This window comes from Pelophylax lessonae (genome assembly GCF_965119305.1).
Source record: "Pelophylax lessonae genome assembly, chromosome: 5".
NCBI lineage: Eukaryota > Metazoa > Chordata > Amphibia > Anura > Ranidae > Pelophylax > Pelophylax lessonae.
In genome coordinates, this window is record NC_138772.1 from 280,161,741 (window position 1) to 280,178,100 (window position 16,360).

The 16,360-nt window shown below is 39.1% G+C and overlaps 1 protein-coding gene across 1 annotated transcript in view; it reads right to left on the reverse strand.

Moving 5' to 3' along the window:
* Nucleotides 1-16,360, reverse strand: part of GABBR2 (gamma-aminobutyric acid type B receptor subunit 2) — an 873,294-nt gene that overhangs the window by 212,473 nt on the left and 644,461 nt on the right. Inside the window, exon 12 of the mRNA XM_082257550.1 lies at nucleotides 5,329-5,436. Within this exon, the coding sequence (XP_082113676.1) occupies nucleotides 5,329-5,436 (108 nt within the window). The remainder of the gene's footprint in view (nucleotides 1-5,328; nucleotides 5,437-16,360) is intronic.

Sequence of the window (16,360 nt, forward strand, 5' to 3'; positions counted from 1 at the left end):
CTTTGCTTTTTCAGCACACTAAATTCTAGAGTTCTCCAGAAAGAGGTGGAAACATTAAACCTGCAACCAGTGAAGCCCAGAACAGCTATATATACAGTATCTCACAAAAGTGAGTACACCCCTCACATTTTCGTAAATATTTTATTTTCCCTTTTCATGTGACAACACTGAAGAAATGACACTTTGCTACAATGTAAAGTAGGGAGTGTACAGCTTGTATAACAGTGTAAATTTGCTGTCCCCTAAAAATAACTCAACACACAGCCAATAATGTCTAAGCCGCTAGCAACAAAAGTGAGTACACCCCCAAGTCAAAATGTATAAAGTGGGCCCAATTAGCCATTTTCCCTCCCCGGTGTCATTTGACTTATTGGTGTTACAAGGTCTCAGGTGTGAATGGGGAGAAGGTGTGGTAAATTTGGTGTTATCGCTCTCACTGTCCTATACTGGTCACTGGAAGTTCAACATGGCACCTTACGGCAAAGAACTCTCTGAGGATCTGAAAAAAAGAATTGTTGTTCTACATGAAGATGGCCTAGGCTATTAGAAGATTACCGAGACCCTGAAACTGAGCTGCAGCACGGTGGCCAAGACCATACAGCGGTTTAACAGGACAGGTTCCACTCAGAACAGACCTTGCCATGGTCGACCAAAGAAGCTGAGTTCATGTGCTCAGCGTCATATCCAGAAGTTGTCTTTGGGAAATAGACGTATGAGTGCATTGCTGCAGAGGTTTAAGGGGTGGGGGACAGCCTGTCAGCGCTCAGACCATACGCCACACACTGCATCAAATTGGTCTGCATGGCTGTCATCCCAGAAGGAAGCCTCTTCTAAAGATGATGCACAAGAAAGCCCACAAACAGTTTGCTGAAGACAAGCAGACAAAGGACATGGATTACTGGAACTATGTCCTGTGGTCTGAAGAGACCAAGATAAACGTATTTGGTTCAGATGATGTCAAGCGTATGTGGCGGCATCCAGGTGAGGCGTACAAAGACAAGTGTGTCTTTCCTACAGTGAAGCATGGTGGTGAGAGTATCATGGTCTGGGGCTGCATGAGTGCTGCCAGCACTGGGGAGCTACAGTTCAAGGAGGTACCAATGGATGCCAACATGTACTGTGACATACTGAAGCAGAGTATGATCCCCTCCCTTTGGAGACTAGGCTGCCGGGCAGTATTCCAACATGATAATGACCCCAAACACATCTACAAGAAGACCACTGCCTTGCTAAAGAAGCTGAGGGTAAAGGTGATGGACTGACCAAGCATGTCTCCAGACCTAAACCCTATTGAGCATCTGTGGGGCAGCCTCAAACGCAAGGTCTCTAACATCCACCAGCACTGTGATGCCATCATGGAGGAGTGGTAGAGGACTCCAGTGGCAACCTGTGAAGCTCTGGTGAACTCCATGCCCAAGAGGGTTAAGACAGTGCTGGAAAATAATGGTGGCCACACAAAATATTGACACTTTGGGCCCAATTTGGACATTTTGACTTGGGGGTGTACTCACTTTTGTTGCTAGCGGTTTAGACAATAATGGCTGTGTGTTGAGTTATTTTGAGGGGACAACAAATATGCACTGTTATACAAGCTGTACACTTACTACTTTACATTGTAGCAAAGTGTCATTTTTTCAGTGTTGTCACATGAAAAGTTATAATAAAATATTTACAAAAATGTGAGGGGTGTACTCACTTTTGTAAGATACTGTATATGTATAAATATATATTTTACAACTATGTTACAACTAGGGATGGGCCAAACAACCCCCTATTCAGTTTGCAGCAAAACTCCCGAACAAGGGAAATGTTCTAACTCGAAAGGCGAACCCTATTGAAGTTTATGGGAGCCGAACAGGAAAAATCAAGTGTCCATTTTTAAGGGTTATATGCAAGTAATTGGCCATAAAAGGGGTCTGGGGGTCCGGGTACTGCCCTTTTCAGGAGCAGTGATTTTTTATTAATTATGCTTAAAGTGCAACAATAAAAATGAAAATGTCAATGGGCGGGGGGCTCTGCCCCATCCCCCACCCCAAAGCACCTTGTCCCTATGTTGACGTGAATGGGTATCGGGTACACCATTCACCAAAAAAATGTTAAAAAGTAATAACCACAAGAAACAGTTTTTGACAAGCCCTTAATTAAAAAATAAAAAAATAGTGGCCCTCGATGTAAATCCATCTTCAATCACGCCGCCCGCCGGACCTGAAAAATAGAAGAAAAAAAAACACCCCGCCTCTTGGGAGGCCTTCCTCCGTATGCCCGCTCTGCACTTTGGCATTTCTTATATAGGCAAGGGGTAGAGCCACCCGGCTACGTCACCCAGTGGCACCGTCCCCTTCTGACGTCACATTCGCCTATCCCTAATTACAACTATGAAAATCAAACTGCAAGTATCTGTAACATCTCCACTCTTCCTTAATTCTACTCAAAGGAAGCACCAGACTCTCTACAATATACAACTACAATCACCGTAGGGTTCCATGCACACTACCTTAAAAAAACTCCAGTGCTCTTGGCAGAAAACCTTTAATTTGGAGTGTTTTTTGGACTAGCGTTTAGCAGTGCTGAAGAGCATTTAGAAATTATTTTCTGCCTGAAAACCACTTTTCAAGGTTGAGTTTAAAATGTGCCTATAAATATCCTAATGTGCATGGACACATTGGATAACATTAATAGATAAAGGGGTTGGTTTACTAAAAACAAATAGGCTGTTCATTTTGCAAGGCAAATTTTCCTAATGGCCAGGACATTTTTCCAATTGTTTGCAACGAAATAAAAAATGTATTTTTATTTGTACACGATTAGATAATGGGTGTCAGCAGATATTTATCTCATTCACTAAACTGAGGGTAAATTTCTTTGCAAAGTGCAACATCCTATTGCCTTGGGTAAATTAACCCAATACCTGATTAATCTAGTTTTTCTGTGTTGCTGAATGTTGAAAACTGTACACTGTCAGATGAAGAGCTATCTGACAATCCTAGCAATCAATCAAATTCAGTTTTGCAGTACACCCTCCAGCTATTATTTAGCAGTGCAGGTTAATTTCGGATTGGTTACTGTAAGCTGGTTGAACAAGCATTCTTCACATTTTATACTGGGGAAAACTGCATTATTTAACATACAGGCTCTAAATAATAGTACCACTATGACTTTTTAAAGATAAGTTCACCTTTGGGAACATGTTCCACCCATTTTTAAGGTGGAACGTGTAACATGTTCTCACTTTTGCAGCCTCTCCCCGATTCCCCATTCTAATTTTGACAGCGGGCCAGGGATCTTCTCCCTGCACCCACTGTCATAATTTGAAAAGAATGTGGGCTTCTCCCACATGGCCCTGTCATTCATTCACAGAGTTCTGTGAATGAATGAACTACAAGTACTGACAACCTTTATGGCTGATGGCTTGTAGTTCTCAATGAACTACAAGGGCACTGGTGAGCTCTGTAGGTAGTTCATTGATGCTTCCTGTCATTCAGTAGCTGCCTACCCTTACGAGGTAAAGGGCAAACAGCTACACTTACAGTCAGCGGGAGCCTAAGATTGCACGGCAATTCTTTGTAGGCTCGAATAAAAAAAAAAAAATCAAAAATGCACATTTTTTTTTACCTGCAAACAGATATGGATGTATTATTATATATATTTCTTTAAAGGTAAACTTATTCTTTAAATGAAATGTTGACCTAGTAACAACTTGAACCATGTTATTCACTAATTCTCACAGCATGCTTATTAAGATAATTTCAGTGTTTTCCTTACTACAGACTGGAAAATTTTGATTTAAAGATTTTTATTGCTCTCTGGTAGCCATTGGGAAAATGTCTAGTTATTTCTCATTTTGACACTCATTACCAATATGGGAAGTGAGAGAAAGGGTGACACAGCCAGCAATAATATTTAGGCTTTAACCCCTTTCCACGCAATTCAAATCTAAATAGAAGTTCTGTCCGGAGTTGGGCTTTCAATTTAATAAAAACTCAGTTGGACATATGGTATGTCATGTCCTGTTTGCAGTACACAGTGCAGAGCCACATTGCATGACATTGCTTGGAAATTGTAGCCACATGTGTCTACCTAAAAAGTTGCCAAAGTGCTTTGATTGCCCATGCTGGAACACTATGTAATGCCTAACAAGACATCCCATGTATTGTTTTTTAATGGTTGATATTAAAAATATCCCAAATATCGGAAGATGTATCTGCTGTTCTTCAGAACTATAGTCATAGCCCACAATAGCGCTATACCGGTTCCTTAACAACCAATGATGTAGGTCAATAATGTTGTTATGTGCCAGTACTTCTCTATACTGTATTGTATGGTTTTATATCTGTATGATTTATAACCTTAAGGCAAAGTTCAGCTTTTTTTTTTTCTTCTAAATTCCAGCTCCACTATGTATAAATATAGCATTAATGTACCTCTTTTGCAAAAATAAAACAGCTTTCTATTAATTCTGCACAGGCTTATCTCACTCTCTCTTCATAGCTGCTTAAACATACTGCTCGATTACTTCTCCCTTATGCCTCGTATACACGCACCGATTGTTGGCCGACCGATCGGCCGTCTTTTGACCAGTGTTGTTGTGTTGGTTGAAATGTGCTCTAGACTGCACACGAATTTTCTCGGCCAACAAAAACCAACTTCAGAAGTGATGTCATGTGCTGGTTAACTTTCCGTGTGTTTTTTCTTCTCTGAGCATGCCCAGTCTTGCTCATCTGATTTTTGTCTGCCGAAATCTGTACTGACTGACGAACAATCGGCCGTTCTGTTGACGGCCAACAAAAATTTTATAGCATGCACACCAGATTTTGTTCGGCCGAAAAGTCGCAGTCGGTTGTCGGAAGCATCATACTAACAAGTCGACAATCGGCCGATCGGACGTTGGCCGAAAATTCACGCCCAACAATCATTGCGTGTGTACGAGGCTTTACTTCCTGGCCAGACTTTAGGTCATGACACAGGAAGGAATTGATCTCAGTAGCACACACCCTGCATCATCCACCCTCAGTTAGTCAACTCCTTCCTGTGTCATGACCTCAAGTCTGACCAGGAAATAAGGCAGAAGTAATCAAGCACTGTGTTTAACCAGCTATGAAGAGAGTGAGGTAAGCCTGTGTAGAAATAATAGAAACCTGTTTTATTTTTGCAAAATAATTACATTAATGCTATATTGGTACATATGGGAGCTAGAATTCATTAAAAAAAAAAAGGTGAAGAGAGGTGAAATTAGCCTTAAACAATTGGGAAAAAAATAAATTTGCCATTGTATTGTACAAAATGTAAATAAAAAATAGTGGAAAGAAAATTATTCCAAACAAAACCTACCTTTTTCTTCATTTTTACGTTCTTAAAAATGGCATGAACTCTCCATGTTTTTGCAAACATTGCCCCAAAAGCTGTTGTGTAGCCCACTGTTAGGATCCATGTTCTGACCTTTAAAGAAGAAAAAAAAAGTAATAATATATATAACTTAAGGGAAAACAGTATAGAAAATTCTAGCATGACTAATGTTGTGAGATATTATTTTTCTCTGTATCATGTAATATTTAATCTTTTTATAAGCAGCAAATCCAGTGTGAAGGGCATCCCATTTCATTATGCCAAGAATAATTACTAAATAATGAAGATTACTAAAACATGCAATATTAGGTTCATAAGACAGAAAACATTTTAAATGATTGTGTAATACAGTATATACTGCTAAAGTTTAAATCTTGATCCATACCTAGAATTAGTAGGAAGGCAAAAAGCATAGGATAGATACTATACCACAAGGCATTGAAAGAAACAGTATGCTGTCTACAATAGATTAGTGACATAAAGCAGACTCTTGCCCTTTTATTGCTTGTTTCTAGTAAAGCAACATATTTTGTATTCTGCGGTGTTGAATGTGTATCTTCACTCTGTGTAGTATGTGACTGCCATAGTATCTCAAATGTATGGGAATGGAACTTTGCAAAATTCAAAGCAAATGCATTGTTCTCTTAGCAGCCTAGCTCACCCTGCTTCACCTTCCAGTAGTGACTTGACAGCTTTTCAGCCAGCCCAATCCCCAAAGTAAACACAGAGCAGCAGCACTGTCAGGGGTAGCTGAGCTGCTGAGACAACTTTTAAAAATAATATAATAGTTTAAAATGTGCAGGTTTTTTTTTTTTTTTTAGAGAATAGTGTCCCTTTACCCGATCAATAGATTTAAATCCAGTTTATCTGGCAGTTCTTTGTTAACAAAGTATTATTATGGTGTAATTCTGTGCAGCTAATTCTGTGATTTACACATACAGTATCTGACACCTCACAGCCAGACAGGTGACACAGCTATTCCCCATTTTAGCAATGCAACTTTCCCTGACTTTCTGGCCTGCTCATTGGACAACGAATCAGCATTAAAACTCCACATAGCAGGGCGGTGATCCAGAAACCTGCAAAATTGTACAAGGACATATTTAAATAGTAACTCCACTTTTGTGGGAAAAAATATTAGAAATAAAAAAATATAATAATAATATAGCATGTACAACTGCGAAACATATTGCGTCATATAATTCAGGTAATGTGAGGCGCTGTTATTTATATATATATATGTTTTGTAAAAAAAAGTCCTACAATTTAGGGCTATCTACAGCGCTTGCTAATATTCAAAATATGTATATAATGGGTGGGTATTCAAAATAAATATAATAATTATAATAAATATCAAAGCAGCAAATAGAAATGTGCAAAATATTGTGCAAATAGTGTAAAGTGAATAAAGTGATCCAAATAATTTATGTGCGAACCAATCAATATTGTATAAATAAATATTGTGACATAAATAAATAAATCAATACTGTGACATAAAAATACACGTAACAATAGGAATACAATTATAAGTTCATCACGTGATAATAAAAACAGCAAGTGACAATAAATAGTTCCAATTGGGTTTTCTTCAGTGCAAAAAGTTCTTCCAGATGGGTTAATATGTGAAGGTGCTCAGTGATAATTTTTCTTACTGAGCACCTTCACTTATCAACCCATCTGGAAGAACTTTTTGCACTGAAGAAAACCCAATTGGAACTATTTATTTTCACTTGCTGTTTTTATTATCATGTGATGAACTTATAATAGTATTCCTATTGTTACGTGTATTTTTATGTCACAATATTGATTTATTTATATATATGTCACACTATTTATTTATATAATATTGATTAGTTCGCATATAAATTATTTGGATCACTTTATTCACTTTACACTATTTGCACAATATTTTGCACATTGCTATTTGCTGCTTTGATATTTATTATAATTATTATATTTATTTTGAATACCCACCCATTATATATATATTTTGAATATTAGCAAGCGCTGTAGATAGCCCTAAATTGTAGGACTATTTTTTACAAAACCTCTTTTTACTACTGCTGCTGCTTTGCTTATTACTCTTATAAATTTTTACCACTATATAATTTTATTTTATTATATTAACATTATATTCTAAACACTAGACGCGGGGAGTATACTTACTCCTTTAAGTGTTACTTTCTTGCCACATTTCAGGCTTCAAACATCTATATTAATAAAATGCAAGTGTCCCTGCTTCCGTCCCTGTGTCCGTGGAAATGCGCTACTGCGCATGTGCCGCACGAACAGCCATTGGGACGCAGAGAACACCGGCCGGCGCTGGGTGGGCGTGTATACGAGTGGATCCCCGCCCACCTTTCAACATCCGCCTCAGTATTGGCTGTGGAAGGAAACCATACCTAGGTGGCGGAGAAGACCGCGGCTCCGGTATGGAGAAGACCGCGGCTTCTGTCTCATAATGCCTCCTGTGGAAAGATCCATCTGACAGGGTGTCCCTGTATTGAGAAGACCACAGCTCCTGTCACAATGAAAATTCCATCTGACAGGGGCTCCGTCATGGGTCAGGGGAAGAGGCAGGTGCCGGGGGATCTGGATAGAGCCGCTAGAGGCCATGACCAGCCACACACACAATCCGCACACTGACCGACTGACCGAACTCACTAACAGCTCCGAGTCCGGGCAAAGAGCAGCAAGACTACAACTACGGAGAGCGGCCGGAGACAAATAATCTCCGCCTGAGGAAACCACCGCCATCTACTGGCCAACTGTGAGTATTACAACTGGGAATTCACCTCACAGGGCTGAGGACAGAAATCACCTCATCATATATTGTGATATCCTACATACACCCCAGTATTATCACCTCATCATATACTATACACCCCAGTATCATCAGGATATCTGATGAGGTGCAGCAAACTCTCTTCCAGAAGTTATCTCTGAATGATCCAATGTTGAGCTAAATGACTAATGATGATAAATAGAATCCACCTGTGTGTAATCAAGTCTCTGAATAAATGCACCTGCACTGTGATAGTCTCAGAGGTTCACTTAAAGCGCAGAGAGCATCATGAAGAACAAGGAACACACCAGGCAGGTCCGAGATACTAATGTGGAGAAGTTTAAAGCCGGATTTGAATACAAAAAGATTTCCCAAGCTTTAAACATCCCAAGGAGCACTGTGGAAGCGATAATATTGAAATGGAAGAAGTATCAGACTACTGCAAATCTACGAAGACCTGGCTGTCCCTCTAAACTTTCAGCTCATACAAGGAGAAGACTGATCAGAGATGCACCCAAGAGGCCCATGATCACTCTGAATGAACTGCAGAGATCTACAGCTGAGGTGGGATACTCTGTCCATAGGACAACAATCAGTCGTATACTGCACAAATCTGGCCTTTATGGAAGAGTGGCAAGAAGAAAGCCATTTCTTAAAGATATCCATAAAAAGTGTTGTTTAAAGTTTGCCACAAGCCACCTGGGAGACACACCAAACATGTGGAAGAAGGTGCTCTGGTCAGATGAAACTAAAATCAAACTTTTTGGCAACAATGCAAAATGTTATGTTTGGCGTAAAAGCAACACAGCTCATCACCCTGAACACACCATCCCCACTGTCAAACATGGTGGTGGCAGCATCATGGTTTGGGCCTGCTTTTCTTCAGCAGGGACAGGGAAGATGGTTAAAATTGATGGAAAGATGGATGGAGCCAAATACAGGACCATTCTGGAAGAAAACCTGATGGAGTCTGCAAACGACCTGAGACTGGGACGGAGATTTGTCTTCCAACAAGACAATGATCCAAAACATAAAGCAAAATCTACAATGGAATGGTTCACAAATAAACATATCCAGGTGTTAGACTGGCCAAGTCAAAGTCCAGACCTGAATCCAATCGAGAATCTGTGGAAAGAACTGAAAACTGCTGTTCACAAACGCTCTCCATCCAACCTCACTGAGCTCGAGCTGTTTTGCAAGGAGGAATGGGCAAAAATTTCAGTCTCTCGATGTGCAAAACTGATAGAGACATACCCCAATCCACTTACAGCTGTAATCGCAGCAAAAGGTGGCGCTACAAAGTATTAACTTAAGGGGGCTGAATAATTTTGCACGCCCAAATTTTTTTGAAATATCCAATAAATTTTGTTCCACTTCATGATTGTGTCCCAGTTGTTGTTGATTCTTCACAAAAAATTACAGTTTTATATCTTTATGTTTGAAGCCTGAAATGTTGCAAAAGGTTGAAAAGTTCAAGGGGGCTGAATACTTTCGCAATGTACTGTATATATATATATATATGTATATATAATGCAATATCTTACTATGTGCTCCCCGCTAAAATGTCCACATGAATAGCAACACAAAAAAATAATATAACCTATGCAGCAACAACCTAATAAAACGTGCTGAAATATGGAAAATCACAAATAAATTATCCAAGAAAAACAAGTGATATCAGGCATAGGAGTCCAATACTTGTGGTCTCAGTGATGAGGTCACTAACAAAAACAAAGTGTATATATATGTGAAATGCTGACATGAATGAGAAAAATAAATGAATCAAACAAAAAGGAAAAAAAAAACCAAGATAAATCACAAAAGCATGTTAAAGAAAAAAAGTCACTAAAAGTCACAAAAAAAAATTGTGACAGTTTCTGTGATCTTTAATTGTGCTTTTGCAATATGTGTGCTTTTCTTCAAAAACTTCAGTGCTCCGCCACGTGCAGATTTAAAAGGCACTCACAAGAGCCCCCATACATGCCTTTTGGTAAATATAACATATGTAGAATTTTAAAGCTCTTCTGTAATTATCATGTAATTCTGTGCAGCCAATTCTGTGATTCACACATATCTGACACACCTCACAGTCAGACAGGTGACACAGCTATTTTCCATTTTAGCAATGCAGCTTTCCCTGTCTTTCCGGCCTGCTCATTGCACAATGAATCAATATTAAAACTCCACATAGCAGGGAGGTGATCCAGAAACCAGCAAAACTGTATAAGGACACATTTAAATAGTAACTCTTTTGTGCGAAAAAATATTGCAAATAAAAAAAAAAAATAATATAACATATAGATTTACAACACATATTGCGTCATATTGTAATTTGACATTATTAAAATCTAAGTTTTCTTATCAATTTGTAGTGCTGTCATTTTCTGAAAATGCAATACAATATGGCAACCTGGAGTCATTCTGTACACAGGTTGTTGTACGGAATGTGGGGAAAACAATTATTTGATACCCTGCAGATTTTATAAGTTTGCCCACTTACACAGTAATTAAAGGTCTATAATTTTTATCATATTTTAAATGACAGAGACAGAATGTTAATCAAAAACCAAAACACATGATACAAATGTTATAAATTGAGTTGCAGTTCAGTGAGTAAAAAAGGTATTTGATCCCCAAGCAAAACATAAGAGCACTTGGTGGAGAAACCCTTGTTGATGATAAGCACAGGTAAGATATTTCTTGTAGTTGGTTACCAAGTTTTTAAAGAATTTTGGTCCATTTTTCTTTATAGATCTTCTCTAAATCTTTAGGGTTTCTTGGCTGTCGCTTGGCAACTTGAAGTTTCAGCTCCCTCCATAAATTTTCTATAGGATAAAGGTCTGGAGACTGGCCAGGCTACTCCATGACCTTAATGTTCTTCTTCTTGCGCCACTACTTTGTTGCCTTGGCGGTATTTTTTGGGTCATTGTCATGCTGGAAGACCCATCCATGACCCATCTTCAGTGTTCTGGCTAAGGGAAGAAGGTTCTCATCCAAGAATTTACAATACATAGCCCCATCCATTAGACCCTTAATGCAGAAAAGTCAGCCTGTACCTTTAGAAGAGAAACAGCCCCACAGCATAATGTTTCCACCTCCGTGCTTAAATGTATGGATGATGTTCTTAGGGTTATAGTCAGCATTTCCCTTCCTCCAAACATAGCGAGTCGAGTTAATGCCAAAGAGCTAAATTTTGGTCTCATCTGACCACAGTACTTTCTCCAAAGCCTTCTCTGAATCATTTAGATGTTCATTGGCAAACTTCAGACGTGCCTGTACATGTACCTTCTTGAGAAGATTTCAATCCATGGCAGCGTATTGTGTTCCCAATTGCCTTAAGAACATTTACAAGCTCCTCCCATGTAGTTCTGGGCTGATTCCTCACTTTTCTCATTATCATTTTTATCACATAAGGTGAAATCTTGCATGAAACTCCAGGCCGAGGGCGATTGATGGTTATTTTGTATTTCTTCTTCCATTTGAAAATAATCACTCCAACATTTGTCTCCCCCTCACCAAGCTTCTTGCTGATGGTCTTGTAGCTCTTTCCAGCCTTGTGCAGGTCTACAATATTGTCCCTGACATCCTTTGACAGGTCTTTGGTCTTGCCCATGATGGTAGGTTTGAATGGAAGAAAGAGATTCTGTAGACAGGTGTCTTTTATACACATAATGAGTTCTCATTGGGAGCACCTTCTTAACCACTTGCCAACCGCCGCAAGTACATATACTGCGGCGGTCAGCCCCTCACAGGAAAAGTGACGTATGGGTACGTCACTAGCCTGTGAGGCTTTGGGGAGCGAGCGCGCGCCACTGGAGGCGCTCTCCTACTCGGTCACGGACCCCCCTGTGACAGCGGGAGAAAGGCAGGCGGCTGATGTAAACAAGCCGCCTGTCATTCTCCCCTGTGTAAGAACAGTGATCATACGGTTCTACTATGTAGGACCATTGATCACTGTTCCTACACCTCAAGCCACAGCCAATCACAGTAAGAATCACGCCCCTAGGGACACACATAACCCCTCCCTCTCAAAAAAAAGTTAACCCCTTCACTGCCAGTGTCATTTTACAGTAACAGTGCATATGTATAGCACTGATTACTGTAGTAATGTCACTGGTAACCCCAAAAGTGTCAAAAATGTCAGTCAAGGGTCCGATCTGTCTGCCGCAATGTTGCAGTCCCGCAAAGAAAAAAATCGCAGATCGCCGGCATTACGCGTTAAAAAAAACAGCAACAAAAATGACAAAAATCTTTCCCTTAGTTAGTAAACACAATAACTTTTGCGCAAACCAATCAAAATATGCTTTTTGCATTTTTTTTTTTACCAAAAATGTGTAGCATAAGCATAAAACAAATTGGCCTAAATTGTTAAAAAATTTTGATTTTTAAATTTTTTTGGGGGGAATTTCATATAAAAAAAATGTGAAAAATATTGTTATTTTTGCAAAATTGACGCTCTTTTTTTGTTTATAGCACATGATCAAAAAATCGCACAGGTGATCAAATACCACCAAAAGAAAGCTCTGTTTGTGGGAAAAAAGGACTTCAAATTCGTTTAGGTACAGCGTCGCACAACCGCGCAATTGTCCATTAAATTCACGCAGTGCCGAATCGCAGGGCTTAAGTGGTTAAATTGATAGGACTAATCTGTGTACCACATGAGCACACACTGTAGCCAGTCTGTGTTAGCCAGAAAAATTGTTGGATGGTAGGGGATCAAATACTTATTTTACTCACTGAACTGCTACTCAATTTATAACATTTGTATCATTTGTATCATCTGGATTTTTGCTTGATATTCTGTCTCTATCATTTAAAATACACCTATGATAACAAGTGGGCAAACTTATAAAATCTGAAGGGGATCAAATAGCTATTTTTTCCACTGTAAGTTGTACTTGTTTATCTGCAGCCATTTCTCCTCTACAGCCTTCTAGAACACAGAATTTACACTCTTAGCAGGAGGGGGTGGGAATATAAATTCACATATTGCACAGCTAGGACATAAGAACTCTAAACCTTATTGGAAATATGGGACACATCCCCTTCCTCACACTACAGTGGAACAAGCGGAGCTGTGGCTGTCAATCACATGCTGTGTGCTGGAGCTTTATTCTTACGCCACTTTTTTTTTTTCATTGTGTTGGGGAAAAGCTGTCAGGAATGACAGATAACAGAAGAACAAGGCAGTCTAGATAAATCACACTCTTTTGTTCAGATTTCATGTCTGAGGTTTATAGCCACTTTAAAGTTTGACTTTAAGCATAGCCTAGTATAAAATTATTTAATGTCATTGCTATTACTGCTATTATCAAATGTTCCTGTTTACTAATGACATTTAAAAAGGTTTGTGAAAGAGACTTACAGGATCGAATAGCAGCGGGTATCACATCCCCTGCTCCATAGGGGTGCACGCAGCGTCCGATCAGTTGGACCTGATCAGAAAGCCCGTGTGAAAGGGGCCTTGGGATCAAGAAAAAGACTTCAGAGCCAGTTTCTAACAGCTTAGAAACACCTGGTGTTCTGGTGTTTTTTTTTTTTTTTACATTGGAGAACTAGCAGATTTGTTTTCATAAAAAAATCCAGTGCCTGTTTTGTTTATTTTGAAAACATATTTAGTCACAAAGAGTATAGCTAGAGAGGTGAATGGGGCTTGGTTTAAAGTGCTTCTACTGCTTGCGCAGAAAGTGTAAATACTTTAAGGCGCTTTTCCACTGCATGGAACCGTACCGGTTCGGCACGCTTTTGTGCTTTTCCACTGCGGTACCGCATGGTATAGGGTCGGAACGGTTCGGTACGGTACGGTATAGGTTTGCTTTTCCACTGCATGGAACCGAACGGTACGGTACGGCTCTGAAAAAACAGTACCTACTCGATTGTGGTTCCAACAGGTACCAAACTGGTACCATATCCCACAATCCTTTGCATGCAGTCACTACTAGCCACTGATTGGTCAGAGAATCACACCCACCCCGTTGTTATCCCACCCACTTAACTTTAGTACTACTTTAGTGGAAAAGCAAACCTATACCGTACCGTACCGAACCGTTCCGACACTATACCATGCGGTACCGCAGTGGAAAAGCAAACCGGGCCGAGTAGAGCCGAGCCGGTACTAGCCGGTACTTGCAGTGGAAAAGTGCCATTAGTGTGCATGATTTGGGTGCAAGATCACTTTAGGCTTTTAGGTTTCATTCATATTTACATGATTTAGAGTCTGTCTCAGTGAGAGCTTATTTTATCTGCTGTCTGCTGCAAATGAACTGAAAAAAATACACTTTGTTTTTATTATATTATATGCCAAACACGTCAAGCGCATTTGCATTGCCAAAAAATGTTCTTACGGCCAACATCAATAACACTTTGGCTGCTGGAGTCCTCCAGCTAGAAAGTACTCTGACCATCTGGTATTAATCATGAATAACAATCTTGTTGTTACCAATTCAATATAAAACTCAGTGTCAATTGGCATTTAGATTTCCTTTCCTTGCAACTCAAGGAACCATTTCCCTCTACTTGTTTTGTTACTTTTACTATAAAAACAAGGTTGGACTTGCAATGTTAAACACAGGATTGGTCTTGCTTGTTTAGCCCTTGGTATACATCCATCAACATATACAGTATATAGACCCCCCCCAACCAATTCCCAAATAGGTTTTAACTTTTCCTGGACAGAACAATAACAGATTTCACTTACAGCATTATTGTAAAGCACATTTATGTAAATCCTAGCCATGAATTTCTCTTATTTCCTCTGATCTGATTAATTAGGTTTTTTTCTTGTATCTGTTTTAAAAGTGTGCCAAAATACCTGTTGATCCTGCCAGAAATCTTGTGAATTGTATAGAAATGGGGTTCAGGTTTTCTCGCTAACATGGGTTCAAGGAGAATACTGCAGGTTCCCTCCCCTCTACCAAATGGCACCCACCATGCTGGTCCCCGACCTAATAATGGGCAAGCAGAGTCCTGAATACATGGCGTGGAAAATGGAAATTGTTGGTGGGATTTTATAGGCACCGAGAAAAATAATATAACCATTCAAAATATGAAAGGTTTTTTGTACAGCAAATAAAAAACAGGTAAAGGCTTAAGATAATATATCCCTTTCAATCACATATGTGAGTACAGAATATCCCAAGAATCACATAAATTATGCTGGATGGGGGGTGTTCCCCAATAGTACTCCAACGCATTTCAACATTCGTTGTCTTCTTCAGGGGTTAATACAAAAGGAGCAGAATAATAATGATAACAAGGGCAAACCCATATATATATGGCACTTCCAATATCCAAAGGAGATCAAACACACCAGAGGGGTAGGAGATTTGACGGGACATACTGCCAGGTACACAGGTAGACTAAAGCTCAAGTGGGACCAAAAGGTTCTCTCACTGTACACAGGGTGTCAGAAACTCCCCTCTAAGTGTTTCAAAATAATATTCAAATGAGGAATATATATAGTGGAATGGTTCCAGACAAATCTGTGAGCCCAGAGCTGAATGTAGTACATCTCAGAGAGGGGGGACTGGAAAATCATAAAGAGATATTATGTTCCTATTGTGCTATCTCTATACTCTATGCTTTGTCTAACAAATATACTTCTCACCTATATTGTACAGTGAGTACTACTGGTAGGTTTTTCTTTATGAAACCTTTTAATAAACAGTTTGTAAATAACATTTTCTTTATACAAACTATTGCAAAGGTATTTGCAAATCAAATGCAGATTTTTTTCCCAATTCTGCACTTTTTGATACTGAAAACATTTACGAACAGAAAGACCAAAATCAAAAAAGAGTTCAAATATTAATAGTTAGAAATATCAATTTAAAAAAAAGTTAGCATAAAAATAATAGTTATGAGGGGAAGGTCATAAGCTGTTAAAAAGGAGCAAACTCATCTTTTATATTTCAGCAAAAAATGGGAAGGGGATAGGAGAAGAAGGTTTGGCTAATAATTCTGCGTAAAATTTTTGAAATATATATATATATAATGTTTGGTTTAATTTCCTGGCAAACGTTGCTGTATAAGAATTATTGGAAAGGAGGAATTTGGCTTTCAACCATCTCAGAGCTTTATCTGTTATTCAGTCTTCTTTTTTGTAGTTAGAGAGAGAAGTGTCTTATCTTGACTGTGATACTGTAATTTCTATAGGTTATCTAACTCCTGGGTAATGCTAAATTAGAAAAAAAAAAAATGTTTTGTTTTTTTTCCGAGATACTCTTTAAAGTG